General features: G+C 49.9%; 1 protein-coding gene across 1 annotated transcript in view; it reads left to right on the forward strand.

Annotated features, from left to right (window-relative positions):
- Positions 1–15,973, forward strand: part of CRISPLD2 (cysteine rich secretory protein LCCL domain containing 2) — a 63,392-nt gene that overhangs the window by 38,957 nt on the left and 8,462 nt on the right. The window contains exons 9-14 of the mRNA XM_059045512.2: positions 679–745; positions 1,234–1,364; positions 3,542–3,585; positions 5,724–5,796; positions 8,303–8,378; positions 14,995–15,128. Coding sequence (XP_058901495.1) covers positions 679–745; positions 1,234–1,364; positions 3,542–3,585; positions 5,724–5,796; positions 8,303–8,378; positions 14,995–15,128 — 525 coding nt within the window. The remainder of the gene's footprint in view (positions 1–678; positions 746–1,233; positions 1,365–3,541; positions 3,586–5,723; positions 5,797–8,302; positions 8,379–14,994; positions 15,129–15,973) is intronic.

Raw genomic sequence — 15,973 nt, forward strand, 5'->3', positions numbered from 1 at the left:
TTTATTCTATTAAAAATCCCTGGGGCTTCCCTGGTGGCGCAGTGGTTGAGAATCTGCCTGCCAGTGCAGGGGACACAGGTTCGAGCCCCGGTCTGGGAAGATCCCACATGCCATGGAACAACTGGGCCCTTGAGCCACAACTACTGAGCCTGCGCGTCTGGAGCCTGTGCTCCGCAACAAGAGAGGCCGCGATAGTGAGAGACCCGCGTACCACAATGAAGAGTGGCCCCCGCTTGCCGCAACTAGAGAAAGCCCTCGCACAGAAACGAAGACCCAACACAGCTAAAAATAAATAAATAAATTTATTTAAAAAAAAAAAAAAAAAAATCCCTGGACGCCTGGAAAATGCCACCTCCTTTGAGTCTGCACATATGTCTGAGGATTTTTTCTGGTGCCTTTGAAGCCACTTATCTTTATTCTGTGAATTGTCCATCTATTCAATTAGAACCTGAAGCACATGAAAATAGTCTTTAAGGAGGTCAAGTTGAATCTAATTGTGTGACTAGAAACTTCAGCCTGGGTGCATTGTGACTTGCTCCAAAACAATGCATGCTATATCACTGACGCTTTTCTATACGTAATTAACAGAGCTATTGAAGGGAAAAACCCCAATAAATTCACGATGAGGTTTCATGAACACGTTTACCTCTGAAAATCATCTTCTTTCTTCTCCATCAGGTACCAGTGCCCAGCAGGCTGCCTGCATAACAGGGCAAAGATCTTTGGGACTCTCTTTTACGAAAGCGTGAGTATGGCCAGCATTTCTTTAAATGGCTTGTGTGGACTCCTGTCTACGTGTTAAAAGCGGGTGGCTGGTTTTCAGGTGAACAGATTTTCTTTCCGCTCCTTAGTCAAACCCCCCCTTTTCGTAGAGGTGATCCACCTGTGTTTCTGGGGTCACAAACTTGTGAGGTTACTTTTGGGAACTGGGGATGACCCTTGAGCAGACCAGTCTCCATTTTAGCCCGAGCAGTAAATGCTCCCCTGGATGGGGAGAAAGGGCTGTCTGTCCCCGCTCTTAGTTTGTGAAGCACCTCGGATGAGTCCTTAAAGATAAGCACCCCCTGGAACAGAGACGTGTTCTAGAGTGCAGTCAGAGTGCGAAGTGGTGTGAGCCTTGGCCCGACTTCGTGGCTTTTTGTGGGTTGAGGACAAGCATCTTGGATGTTTCTGGAAACGATCGCTGACAAAGATGAATTCAGATGTACTTACAGTCTGGCCTGTCCCCCGCAGGCGTCCAGCATCTGCCGGGCCGCCATTCACTACGGGGTCCTGGACGACAGGGGAGGCCTGGTGGACGTCACCAGGAACGGGAAGGTACCCTTTTTTGTCAAGTCTGAGAGAAACGGCGTGCAGTCTTTGAGGTAACTATTTGGCGATCAGGGTTCCTGAAAACTTCTTTTCTGATTATGAGAGCACTGTTGAAACTTTGAAAAGTCCTGAACAATATAAAGAAGCAGGAAAACAGTAAAGATGACCTTACTCCCATCACTCAGAAATCGCCCCTATCGGCCGTTCAGCCTATTTCATCCCAGTGGGTTTCGGTGTGTGTGTTTAATGTGTTTGAGTTTTGTTTCTCGTTTGTTGATTGGTTTTTGTAGGTTATAGAAAAGTGTATTGCATATTTAACATTAACACTGCTCTTAATTATGAAATGTACACATAGCCATTAAGATACAGAAAAACGGAAATAAGGAAATATTAACCTCTTCATTCCCACTTCTCAGAGATAATCTGGGTACATGACCTTCAAAAGCATACAGTCTTGCAATCTGATATGAGTTCTGAATCCTGCTTTTTCTCCCTTCCTTGTCCCCGAGAACTCTTCAGACACTTCAGTAATGACTGATGGTATCTTTGAGTTTGTAGGCTAATTCTTTTTTCTTTTTTTTTTTTTTTTGCGGTACGCGGGCCTCTCACTGTTGTGGCCTCTCCCGTCGCGGAGCACAGGCTCCGGACGCGCAGGCGCAGCGGCCGTGGCTCACGGGTTCCCGGATGTGGGATCTTCCCGGACCGGGGCACGAACCCGCGTCCCCTGCATCGGCAGGCGGACTCTCAACCACTGCGCCACCAGGGAAGCCCCCCCCGTAGGCTAATTCTTGATTGGCACTTCCCCCCACCCCCCGAGAACGAGGCTTTTCATTTAAAAAATATACTTACTTGTTTTTGCAGGATGTTTTTCATGTAAGGTATGTGGATGGCTGACGGGGCAGACCATCTTCGCCATTCTGAGTTTTGGGGGTTGATGGGGTGGGGGGCCCATGAAGAGCAGCAGGAGGTCGTGTCCTCATCTGTCCATGGCTTCTGAGGCATAAGGTGACCAGGAGCTGGTGGGACCCACTGGGGGCTCTAGGGTCAAACAGACCCAGCTCTGACTTCTCCCTTTGCGTGACCCGGGCTGGCTTCCTCATCCCGTCGGGGTGGCAGTACTCTCATTTATCAATGAGGGCCACGGCAGGGCCCGGGGCTGACACCCAGCTAACCCCCCACGAGGCAGCATGTCAGGGACCCCCGTGTCGGTGCCCATCCCAGGGTCTGCAGCAGGAAGGCACCCAGCAGACGCTCCTGTGATCGTTACAAGGCGGCATGTCCATGTCCCTTCCCAATAGTCAGGCCGGTCAGAACATTTCCAAAACTCCGTGAGTCATTCTGTTTGGAGAGGCCTGGTTTTTCGGGCAGTGTTGCAATATTCCTTCTTCTGTCTTAGCTGGGGGTTTTTATGTAAACAAAAAAAGAGCAAGGAAGTTTAAACGAAAGCAAAGAAAATATTCATGGAGAGATCGGTTGGGTGACCTCAACGCCAGCCTTGATGAAGCTCAGCCCTGCCTCCGATGGAGATGTGGGCTTGACCAAGGGTTCAGGTCCTGCACTGCCTGGGACCCTTGTCCTGAATCCATTTCTGGTCCCTTCCAATGGCCAGCTTTACATCTAGAGCGGGGTTCTTCACGTATAAGAATTAGAGTCGGGGAGTCTGTGAACGCAAAGCAAAGTAAAGCTTTAGTTTCACTAACCTCTAATTGAAATGTGGTATTTTCTTCCGTGATGGATGTTAGCCACCAGTCAGAGTAGCACTCGTAGGGCCAGTGACCTTCTCACGGGCAGGAGTCCACGCGATGGAGACACCTTGAAACCGTCTCTGCTGTCATGATCCCCAAGTGACAGTAGTTAGAAGACCTGCCGCTAGCTTCTGTTTTTAATACGTTAATAAAGATGCACAGCTATTGTGCTAACACAAATTTGTTTTGATACTTTGCTAATGTTATTCATAATACCTGATTTCCTTCTAATCTTTTACATTTATCATTGCATTTTAAAATCATTGTTCTGAGAAGGTGTCCGTAGGCTTTACCAGGCTGCTAGAGGGATCCTTGGCACCAAGAAGATTAACGAGCCCGGCTCTAGAATGTCCTAAGGGCTTTCAGGCTGATGGGAAACAAGTAGGAAAATGTAAAGTTGAGGCCGTAAATAAAATAAGTGCAGGAACAAGCGTGTACTTTTAGACGCATTTCTGTTTGCATTTACCTAATGATTCCTTTTACAGCAAATACAAGTCCTCCAGCTCATTCACGGTGTCAAAAGTAAAAGGTAAGCTGGCCAGTCTTTTCTTATATGACCACAATACACAGGTTATCTTGGGTTTCCCTGGAATTTCATTCCTCTTAGTTACCGATTTAATGTTTACCATGTCTGCTGATGTTGCTGTTCTCAGCATTGCAAAGATGTTTAAGAGGTTCCTGAGGAGGTCGATTCTTTAGCTAATTTAAAAAAATATCATAACTTAGGGGGAGTTCCCTGGCAGACCAGTGGTTAGCACTTGGCGCTTTCACTGCTGTGGCCCAGGTTCAATCTCTGGCTTGGGAATTAAGATCCCGCAAACCGTGGGGCACGGTGAAAAAAAAAAAAAAAATCTGAACTTGGCAGTGGACCTAGATAGCTAACCTGAAACACAGGCATGGGTTCCCAGCTGACTGTCACAGAAATACTAGTGCCTGGGTCTAGAGTAGCTAATAGGTTGCATAGGGAGTGTCCATTTCTAGTGAGTGATAGTGGCTACCTGGAGCGTTGTTTTGAGAAGGATTCTGAGGCCTCATTCTGGGCTCAGCAGAGCACGGAGCTTGATAGATTAGTAATGTCTGCCGTGGACAAGAGAGGGAAACGTGGGGAAGTCCGTGGCCCATACTTGCTGTCTCTGGCCCAGCTTTTTGTATCGCCTCCGGGATGTTCATTTGGCAGGGTGGCATGCCTCCACGGGAGAGCATGCTGTAACCGGAACTGGGGTCTGGGTTATAGTTGCCCAGACGGGGCAGTTGACTGGAATAGTCTCAGGCAGGCAGGGATATGCCAGGGTGCCCCTCCCAACACCCTCCCCTGGACCCTCTCCTTGATCCTTGCCCACTGACCCTTTCTTCTTTTGGGAAACCAATTCTTGTCATTTGCCCTGGATACAAGAATATCTGGTTAGATAGCTTTATAAAAACATATAGCAGCTTTCCCCGCTATTACAAAAGTAATGCCTGTTTATTCCGGATAATTTAAAAATACAGAGAGTTGTTGAAAAAAAGGAAAAAAGACCTAAATTCCACCATTCAGAGATAACTGCTCTGAACATTTTGGTGGATATCTGTAGTGTTTCTTTTCCCTCTTCATTAAGAGTATATACATTGGTAATGTATACATTGATATGTTTTGAAAAATTGAAATGGAATTGGCAACCTGATTTTCTTTTCCAAAGAATAATATATCAAAAATAGTCTTCTCCTTTAAGCGGACTTCTAAACCTCATTTTAATGATTTCCCCAGCATCCCATTGTATGGCAGACGCTTGGTGTAGTAAACCAATCCCCTTGTTGCATTGCTGCAGAGACCCCTGGCCCATCCAAGTGACAGGCTGGACCAAGAGCGGGCAAAAGCTACAACCCTCGAGGCCACATCCTGTCTGCTGACTGTCCTGTAAATAAAGTTTCAGTGGCACCTGGCCGCACCCATTCCTTTCCACATTGTCTGTGGCTGGTTCCCGCGACGATGGCAGAGCTGAGCGGTTATAACACAGACCACAGGGCCCACAGAGCTGGAAATATTTACTCCCTCGCTCTTTAAGGAAGAGTTTGCCGGGCCCTGGACCGGACAAGGACCGGCCGTCAGAGACTACACGTGGCCATATTAGAACCGCTTTCTGACATCTGTTGTTAAAACGCAACACGTGACCTTGAAGGAAGGCGTCTCCTGCCACTTGGGCAGGGTGTGAGCAAACAGCTCTAGGCTGGGAATCAGAAACCTGGACCCTCACCTGTGCCCTGTGCAGCCTCAGGAGGTCTCTTAGCTTTTCTGGACCTCAGTCTCCCCATCTGGATCGTTAGTATAACACCCGCCATGCGGCTCCAGCAGGATAAAGTAGAGGCAGAGGCTTCAAGGGGGAAAGGCACGACGCAAATGGAAAGATTGCTCTCCCCACAGAGAAACTGTTTAGGGTGATGACACCTTTGACCTGTAAAAACACTTGGGCCTTGGGTTTTCTCTCAGCCCTAGAGTGCCCCTGGGGGACGTGCCAGGCGCGCTGGGGCCTGGCACCTGCTGGGGCCCCATCCCAGCTCTCCTCCCGGTTCGGGGGCCCAAGGAACCCCTATAGGACCCATTGGCCAGCAGCCTGCTTCTTCACAGGCCAGTAGCCTGAGGCCCAGGCTTGCCCGTGACCTGACCCTTCCCCTACGTGTTCCTATTCACAGTGCAGGACCTGGACTGCTACACCACCGTGGCCCAGCTCTGCCCGTATGAGGGGCCGGGGACCCACTGCCCAAGGTAAGGCTCCCTGGCGTCTGGATTGGCGAACATGGGGGCCGAGGGGAGAAGGGCCGGGTTGGGTTGCGGGTCACTGCACGGAGCCACGCGCAGCTGAGTGCTAGACGTGGCCCTGGTGTGTGTCCGCCCAGGAAGTCACCCACTTGACCTCTCCCTGAGACCACTCGTTCTCAACCCTGCCTGCACATTGGAACCGCCTGAGAGGCGTTAAAAGAACAAATCCCAATCTCCGGGCGTGGCCCAGCAGGACGTCCTCGACTTTAGAAGCTTCTGGGTGAGCCCCGTGTGTAGCCAGGCCCCAGGGCCCTGCGCTGGGAACGTAACTGAAAAGATGACTTTGCCCTTCTCGATGTCACCTCCACTTGAAGGAGAGAGTATCTGACTTCATTTGCCACCAGGCTCTTCCCAAGCCCCCGGACAGACCTTGGGACCTGTCATTCTTGGCCTCTTAGATCAGTCGAGAACTCTGGAAGCTGGGTGGCACTGGTCCCCTTGGAATCAGCTCTTTGATTCTTGTTCTTGATCTGTTTTGCTTTCTACGGGTCACTTTAGAACTGGCTCGTTAAAACTCAGGCTTTTGGAGGTATAATTTACACACAACAAAATCCGCCTGTTAAAAGTATACAGTTCGATGTGTTTTGACAAACGCACACCACGATCCAGGCAGAGAACATTTTCATCACCCCAGCAAGTTGCCTTGCAGTCCGCCCCCCTCCCTCCAACTTCCCCCCCGTTCCCCAGCCAACCGCTGACCTCCTGTCTGTCCCTGTAATCGTGCCTTTTCTGGAATCTCACATACACGGAGCCGTCACAGCACGGAGACCTGTGTATCTGGCTTCTTTCACCCTGCACAGTGCTTTGAGATTCGTCTGTGTTGATGACGGAATCGGTGATTTGTTCATCCTTTCACGTTGCCCGGTGGTGTTCCGTTCGGCAGATGTACCTCAATTTGTTTGTCTAAGGAGTGGGTTTTACATCCATCTGCCCGAACCTTAATTGGCTGGGTTTTGGGAGGATGGTGCATCGGAAAAAAAGAAGGGGGTATATCTCCAAAGGACCTGTTAGATCCTGTCAGAAGCTGGGTTACGTAGCTCTGAGATTCCACAAGCTATGCGGCACGGCAAAACCAAAAACAGAAACAACACAAAAATCTAACAGGTGGAGAACCCCGAGGTGTGAGCAGGCGAGGGAGGGGGCCAGTGAGGGGAGGGGACCAGATGGGGTTCCTGAAGCCTCCCCTTTGCTACTCACAAGCCAGAGGGCTTCCGGCTGCCATTTTGCTTCCTTGGTCCCTGGGCTCCAGCCCATGGTGTACCTGTTCCGGATAAAGACAAAAGACCTTTGTTTAAGTGAAGCTCATATGCTCTTTCGTGGTGGTGCCGAGGCACTCTCCTCACCCCCTATGGCGGACCCTTTCCTCCTCCCCTACACAGGGCAATGGCCTTTAAAGAAATCTATTGATTGTAATCTCCATAATGCAGCCACAGTATGAACCAGCCAACATCCCAGAATGGGAGGAACAACCCCTTACAATCGCATACTCCCCTCTCTTAGATTTTTATTTCCTTTCAACCTTACTGTTTGTACATGTCTTGTCGTATGGCTTTTTTTTTTTTTTCCATAAAGGTATTCCATTTCATTAATAAGTGACTGGTCAGAAAAAAGAAACAGAAAGCATGCATTACTAAGGTACACTGAGTAAACCAGCAATTTTAATCAAGTACTCAACCAGCAACTGACCCAAAAACCTTTAATTCCTTTCATTTTAGTTACAAGTTTTAAAAATTTTATTTATTTAGTAAAAAAAAACTTTGTTGGAGTAGAGTTGATTTACGGTGTTGTCTTAGTTTCAGGTGTCCAGCTAAATGAACCAGTTATACATATGTGTATATATATGTATATCTCCACTCTTTTTTAGATTCTATTCCATATAGGCCATTACAGAGGGGTTTTTTTTTTTTTTTTTTTTTTTTTGCAGTACATGGGCCTCTCACTGCTGCGGCCTCTCCCGTTGCGGAGCACAGGCTCCGGACGCGCAGGCTCAGCGGCCACGGCTCACGGGCCCAGCTGCTCCGCGGCATGTGGGATCTTCCTGGACTGGGGCACAAACCCGTGTCTCCTGCATCGGCAGGCGGACTCTCAACCACTGCGCCACCAGGGAAGCCCGATTACAGAGTTTTGAGTAGACTTCCCTGTGCTGTACAGTAGATCCTTATTAGTTATCTGTTTTATATATAGGAGTGTATATATGTCAATCCCAATCTCCCAATTTACGCCTCCCCATATGGGGTTTTAAAATTCTATATGCACTTTTAAGGGAGACTATCTTTATCACTGCTAGGGTAGGAGAGGCGTATTTTTTTCTTAAAGAGTAAACTGTGTGGTAGTTGCCTTTCACCTAAGTACTTAAACCTTGACGTTCAAATAAAGAGGGCCAGCTGCTTTTCTCAAGAAATTTTGTTTTCTGCTGATTATAACCATCACCTAAATGCTTCTTGTTTTCCAGAGTTCATTGTCCGGCGTACTGCAAAGATGAGCCATCCTACTGGGCTCCCGTGCTTGGAACCAACATCTATGCAGACGTGAGTGTTCTGGCCTTTTCAGCTGCCACCCCACAGAAACCACATTCCAAGGTCTGGACACCAGAAACTTGAGATCCCATTCCCGTGCCTCTAGCTAAATTTAGATCACTCATTTTTGCTACCATTGCCCTAGTTTCTCCTTTTACAGAAATATTTGAACTTCCACCAATGTGTGCTAATGAATACAGACACAGGTGTACCTCCTCTTACACAGATGGCTTCAGAGTTTGGTAAATTGAATTCTGCTTCTCTACTGACATGCTTTTTTCATGTGAAGGCTTCCATGCATCACACACTTCATTCCCCCAGATATTTAATAACCTTTCTGGCTCTCCTGATGCATTTAGAAGCTATTCATGCACTCTACCCACTGCATTTCTTTGTGGCTGTGTATACACTGAGCTAGAAGCACACGGAACAAAATACAGACTACCTCCAATTTACTACTTGTTAATAACCACTCTTATTATGTTGGAGTCTTTTCTTCCATTTTCCCCTCCTAACTTTAGCAAGGAAGCTTTAGCCTGATTTTTCTTTTTCTTTTTTAAAAACTTTATTGAAGTATAGTTGATTTACAGTGTTATGTTAATTTCTACTGTACCAGCAGGGTGACTCAGTTACACACATATATGTATATTTTCGTATTCTTTTCCATTCTGGTTTATCACAGGGTACTGAGTATAGTTCCCTGAGCTATACCGTAGGACCTTGTTGTTTATCCATCCTGTGTATAATATTTAGTTTGCATAGCTTGATTTTTCTGAACTGAATCCTACAAAAAGTAGTCTCCTCCCTCCAGTGGTCCAGGGTTTAGGGACATGGTGACCCAGAAGAGGTGAGTGTGGACACAGTTCTAACCAACAGACTAATTGATCTTGCCAAGTTGTTTATCTCTCTGTAGAATGAGCCAGAGCTGGGATTTTCTAGTCCAGGAAATCTTCTAGATTTAAAAGTCCATGATGAGATCAGAATCGCTCATCCCCAGCTGACACTTTTACTCAGCCTTCATTTGTACCGTTCTCCCTCACCCACGACCGTCACCTTCGCCCCCATCTGCCTTCATTTATTCTGGATTCCTGTAAATGTGAGCTCACTGAGTTCTGCAAAGTCAAAGCAACCTTCGTGGCTACCTGTCCCCGACTCCCATCTTTTTTTCTTTCCCGATTAAATGAGTCTTTTTTTTTTCTTCTTGAAAGCTGCTAATTCAAAATGGAGTTCTAAAAGTTTAATGAAGGAGTGAAATAATGTATATCAATTGTTATACTAAACGTTTGAGCCAAAATCTGCTACTAAAAGACAGAGCCTTCGATTTTCAAGTGCTTTAAGTATAAAGGGACGAGCAAAATGATTCCAGCAAAATACAAAGAAACAAATAGATAAAGCAGGAGTGGCAGTATTGCTATCAGAGGAAGTGGAATTTAAAGTGAAACGGGGCTTCCCTGGTGGCGCAGTGGTTGAGAGTCCGCCTGCCGATGCAGGGGACGCGGGTTCGTGCCCCGGTCCGGGAAGATCCCACATCCGGGAACCCGTGAGCCACGGCCTCTGCGCCTGCGCGTCCGGAGCCTGCGCTCCGCGACGGGAGAGGCCGCGACGGTGAGAGGCCCGCGTACCGCAAAAAAAAAAACCCCACCAAAAACCAAAAAACCCCACCATCTCTAGGTATTGTTATCCCCATCTTACAGAGAAAGAAAGTGAGGCTCAGAACAACGTGCCCCAGATCACACCGCTAGTACCTGGCAAAGGCGAGATGCAAATGAGGGCGTATCTTGCCTTAGGGTCTGTTCTTTCTCTACCCTGTCGTGCCTTGTTTGAATGCACCCCCCACTCATAAATACACAGGTGTGACCAGGCCTGTCTGTGCACACCTGTATACAGTCTCTTACTTCTTCGCTGGGGTTTTGAGCTTTGGAAAGCACTGTTCTCATGACAGGGCTTGGCGCACAATAATTGTTCTACTCATGTTTGTTGAAAGAATAAATCAGCAAAAATACTACAGTAGTCAGTGCTTAAACAGCTCTTCAGGGAATAAAAGAAGGAAGGAAGAAAGGGAGAAAGAGAAAGCTACCTCCATTTCAGAGGTTCTTTTCTGGCCTTGGTTTCTAGGTCACTCGGTATTCTGGGAAATGATGATGCCTTTTGGAAAATGTCTGTTTAGCCGAGAGATTTATTTTGGGAGAATTGTCTGCAGAGCTTCGAAGGGCCTCATAGTGCCTGAAGTTCCTGTCTACACTCTCCCGGAGCGCGTTAGCTGGCAGAGCCCGGACTTCGTGGTGAGCTGCAGGCAGGAGAAGCCGCAGGGTGTAGCCTACGAACAAAGTCTGGGTCAGAGGATGTACACTGAAGCCCCAGCTGTGACATTTACCAGCCGTGGGATGGTAGACAAGCCTTTCCCTGCTCTGAGCCGGAGTTTTCTTATCTGTCCTATCTCCCTCGGTGGCTGGATAAATTCTCACACTCGTGCATGCGTCAGAATCCCCCAGAGGGCTGTTCAGAGTTCCGGGTCCCACCCCACGCGTTTCCGACGCACGGGGTCTGGGGTAGAGCCAGAGAATCTGCATTTCCACCGAGTTCCCGGGTGACACTGATGTTGCTGGTCTGGGACTACAGGTTGAGGACCACTGGGTCAGAGACGACAGTCCCCTGAGAGTTTTCGATAATGGTGATGGTGAGAGTGACGATTATGGTGATACTCGTCTTACTAACTAACATCTGTTGAGCAAGGCTGCATTTAGCCCTTGATCTTACTTAATCGTCTCGATAGGCCCTCTTACGTTCTTACTAAGAGGGCAGCTTGTAGAGTAGGATGCAGCTCGCTGACTCTGGGTGTCAGTCGCAGCTCTGCTGTTTGCCAGCGCAGTGATCTGGGGCAAGTCATTTAACCCCTGTTAAGAAGAAATAGTCATAATCACAATCATAATATCTACCTTGTAGTTTATTGGGAGATTACCATATCAATCATGTGAAACACCTAGAACTGGACCCACCGTGGTAAATGCTCAAAAGGGTTACCAGTGATAATCCTCCCTTAATTAATTAATTAATTAATTTATATTTCTGGCTGCGTTGGGTCTTCGTTGCTGCACCCTGGCTTTTTCTCTAGTTGCGGCGAGCGGGGGTGCTATTCGTTGTGGTGCACGGGCTTCTCACTGCGGTGGCTTCCCTTGTGGCGGAGCACGGGCTCTAGGCGCCCGGGCTTCAGTAGTTGTGGCACGTGGGCTCGGTAGTTGTGGCACGCGGGCTCTAGAGCGCAGGCTCAGTCGTTGTGGCGCACGGGCTTAGTTGCTCCGCGGCACGTGGGATCTTCCCGGACCGGGGCTCGAAAGCGGGTCCCCTGCACTGGCAGGCGGATTCTTAACCACTGCGCCACCAGGGAAGCCCCTGATCCTCACTTTATACTGAGAAAATAGAGGCTCCGGGGGTTAAAATAGGTCATCCAAGACCACACAGCGAACAAGTGATGGGGACAGGGTTGCTGAGACCAGATCTTTGTTGATAGTGGTTGCTAATAAATATTCAGGTATCGGTGTTGCCTCGGGTCCTGAGGAGAGAAAGCAGATAACTTGTACCTCTGGGGAGGAAGCAGGGAGAGAGGAGAGGGCTGGGAAGAGGTGGGGGGCAAGGGGAGGAAAGGGTTTGTCCAGCGTCAGCGGTGGGAGACGCGTGCAGTGATCGCCGGGCCCGTGCGGGGAGGAGGGTCAGGCTGTGGGCGTGTGGTTTCCATTCCCACGGCTTGATGTTATCACGGGAAACTTCTGTGCCTCTGGCGCCCAGAAATCCTCCGGGGACGGGACAAAGGACTGTCACAGAGGCCACAACACCAAAGCACCCACCTCCTGGCAGCTACCATCAGAGGATGCACCTCCCCAGGCAGGCCCTGGGGCTGGTAACTCAGAGGGAGACAAAAAAACCTCCCAGCTCTGCCTGCCGGTAAGAAGCTCACGCTCGCTTCCGCGGCTCAGCCCCGCTCACAGCGAACTTAGAAGGATGCTACAATGATCGTTTCATTTCCAAAGTCTCCCTGCCTCTCTCTCTCTTTTTTTTTTTTTTCGGTACGCGGGCCTCTCACTGTTGTGGCCTCTCCCGTCGTGGAGCACAGGCTCCGGACGCGCAGGCGCAGCGGCCGTGGCTCACGGGTTCCCGGATGTGGGATCTTCCCGGACCGGGGCACGAACCCGCGTCCCCTGCATCGGCAGGCGGGCTCTCAACCGCTGCGCCACCAGGGAAGCCCCTTGCCTCTCTTGTAGATGGCGGCGGATTTATCGCTTCTTAATCTTCTGGGGGTGCAGACCCTTCTGAGAACTGAAAAGCTGTGGATCCTGCCTCCAGGGGGATAAAAAGGCTTCCTTGTGCTGAAAGGGTCGACCAACCATCCCAGTTTGCCTGGGATGCGGGGTTTCCTGGGCTCGGGGGTAAAACCTCGAAAGTTCTTCCTGACCCTATAGGCCCACAGAGTTATGCCTGTAGCCTCAGGACCTCACAGCCCCCCCCCCCCCCCCACAGAGCCCACTTAGGCTAAGGAACCCTGCCCTCATCCATTTAATTTATTTACTGAAGACAAGACATGTTTGTGCGGGGTTAGAAAAACTGGCCTTCAGTTACTCAAGTCAATTAGTGGTGGAAACCAAGAAATCCAATTCTCCCGTCTTCAGTATGAGGGTGCTTTCAACTCTGAGACTCTCCACCTTTTAACAGCAGCATTAACTTCCCAGGGAGCAGGCAGGGCGGGGCCTTCTGCTGTGAGCATTTTTTCCTTCTTCTGCCAAACCAGTAAGTCGTCTGGAATGGCGTGGATGTTGAAGGGACGTGGCAGGAGCTGACAGTCTGAAAGGCTGTTGGGTCTCTCTCGCGCTGTTTCCCTCTGTCTCTGACCCTCCCACCTCCCTCTTGTAAGGACCCCTGAGATTCCGCTGCGCCCGCCTGGGTAATCCACGGTCCTCTCCCATTTCACGGGCCTTAACTCAGTCACAACCGCAAAGTCCTGGTGCCACGTCAGGTGGCACATGCACAGGTTCCAGGGGTGAGGACGGGCATCTGGGGGCCCGTTATTCTGCCGACTCTAGAAGCACAGACTTTGCCGTCCGCCAGATCTCATGTGGAATCGCTCCCAAACCCTGAACTGTCTGCAGGGTGTTGGCAACATCTCATCTCGCTGAGCCTGTGCTTTGTGGCCCGCGAAGTGGGAATAACAGTCGTCACCCGTGTCACTGGAAGATTGAATGAGATGACAAAAGGCAGCCCAGGCTGGTACTGAATAAGCTCAGGGTCGACGATAGCTCCGCTTACCACGAAGGAGGCTCTTCACCCCTCCGAGGGGTCAGCCCACTCATGTCTGCAGGCCCGGCTGCACCTGCCAGCCCCCCAGCAAGTGTTTAAAATACTCAGTCACCCCAGAGCAGTTGAATGGGGGGGGTGGGAGGGGTGGGAAGGGCGGGCACCTGGGCACCATGTTCACATAAAGATGCCGCGGGTGGCTCTGGGCTGCAGCGAGGGTGAGGACTCACTGCCAAGGCCAGTGTCAGGTTCCAGCACAGGCCAGATGCAACGACCGTGGAAGAGGCAGGAGGGTGCTACCTGCCTGGTTCCTCACGCTGAGTGGGTGTCAGAGTCGCCTGGCCCTCACCTGGGGAGGTTCTGAGCCAGTGGGTCAGGGTGAGGCCCGGGAGCCTGCATCTTTAGCAGGCACCAGCCATCCCACCCCGAATGCCTTTCCCCAACTTTGGGCAATGTTGATTAGTTACTCGCAGACAGTCCAAGCTGAGGACCCTTTTTCTAATGGACACGTTACGACCCTAAGGAAAGTTTAACTTGACGATTTGGTTACCCAGGAATTAGATGATTTGATGACTTTAGAAAACAGCACATCCTACCCTTGCTGGAAATCCAGTGGCTCATTTGGCACCTGGAATGAACCCAGACCCCACCCTGTGGCCCTCACAGACCCGCGTGACTGGCCCCTTCTCACCTCTCCCCCTCTCCTGCCACATTCTGCTGGACTCACTGTCTTCCAGCCACCCTGTCCCTCCCTCTGTACTTTGGACATGACAAGTTCATCCCCACCCCAGGGCCTTTGCACGAGCTGCTTCCTCTGCCTGGGATGCTCTGCCCAGAGATATTCCCATGGCTGTGGCTGGTTCCCACGTTGTCTCTCTGACCTGAGCTCAAATGTCACGTCAAGAGCGGTCTTCCCTTGTTAACCGTTCTAAAAGAGCCCCTCCACCAGTCATTTTATCTCATGATCTGGTTTTGTTTTCTTCATAGCCTGAGACCGTTGTTTGTTTATTTGTTTGTCTGTCCCCCTTGACTCCATGAAGGCAGAGTCTTTATTTTGTTCCCCGCTGAATCCTCCTATATCCAGTACAGTGCCCGGCACATAGTAGGTGCTCAGAAAACATTTGTTGATAAAATGAACAAATGAATGAATGGGTGGATGAGGCCAGGTCTCCCTGGAGAGACCTCTGAGGAATCGAGGTAGCCATGGTTACTTCCTCGGCCGTGGTTACTTCCTAGGGGTTCCTCGGCCACCAGCCAGGAGGCCAAGTTACGGCTGACCCCAGCAGGGCTTCTTCACCCGAGCACCTGACCTTGACACTGATCACAGCTTTTCCTGGACTTTCAGACTTCAAGCATCTGTAAGACCGCCGTGCACGCAGGAGTCATCAGGAACAAGAGCGGGGGTTACGTGGACGTGATGCCCGTTGATAAGAAGAAGATCTACGTGGGCTCTCTCAGGAACGGAGTTCAGTCTGAAAGGTAGGGCTGCGTCCTCGGACCGTCGACACCCAAGGCCAGTGAGGGGCGTTGGAGGAGGGCCAAAGACAGTGCCCTTTAAAATATCAGAACACCCAGGACAAGCCGGTCCTCTTTTCCCTTCCTTTCTTTTTTCACAATAAGAACTTTTTTCTATGACCAGCACATGTTTTGTAGACAATTTACAGGCATCAGATAAGCCCAAAGGAAAACAACCACCCATTACCTCTCACCTGGGAGAGTTGCTGAGATTTTTGGTGCGTGTCCCAAAAAAGGGTCCTTTTTCTATATGTGTGTGTGTGTGTCCCCCGCCCACGTCCCCAACAAAACAGTGGGATCAAATTATAGTCACTCAATGGTTATGTGTAGCTACATCAGAATGTAGTTGCATTTCGCTACATAAATAAGAGCCGAGTCTGGAGTGCAACAGACGTAGCCTCTGCCTGCTTTGTGACCTTGAGCAGGCCCCCGGAGCCTCCATTTCCTCGCCTGTGACATGGGGATAACCATAGTCTCCACTTTCGGGGGCTGTTGGGAGGCTTGATGGAAATGTTGCCTAGCTCTTCTTTTTTAAAAAAAAAAAAAAAAAATTATTTATTTATTTATGTATTTATTTATGGCTGCGTTGGGTCTTCGTTGCTGCGCGGGCTTTCTCTAGTGATGGTGAGCGAGGGTTACTCTTCGTTGCGGTGCGCGGGCTCTAGGAACGTGGGCTTCAGTAGTTGTGGTGCATGGGCTTAGTTGCTCCGCGGCATGTGGGATCTTCCCGGACCAGGGCCCGAACCGGTGTCCCCTGCGTTGGCAGGCGGATTCTCAACCACTGCGCCACCAGCGAAGCCCCCCGCCGA

This window comes from Kogia breviceps, chromosome 18 (genome assembly GCF_026419965.1).
Source record: "Kogia breviceps isolate mKogBre1 chromosome 18, mKogBre1 haplotype 1, whole genome shotgun sequence".
Classification (NCBI taxonomy): domain Eukaryota; kingdom Metazoa; phylum Chordata; class Mammalia; order Artiodactyla; family Physeteridae; genus Kogia; species Kogia breviceps.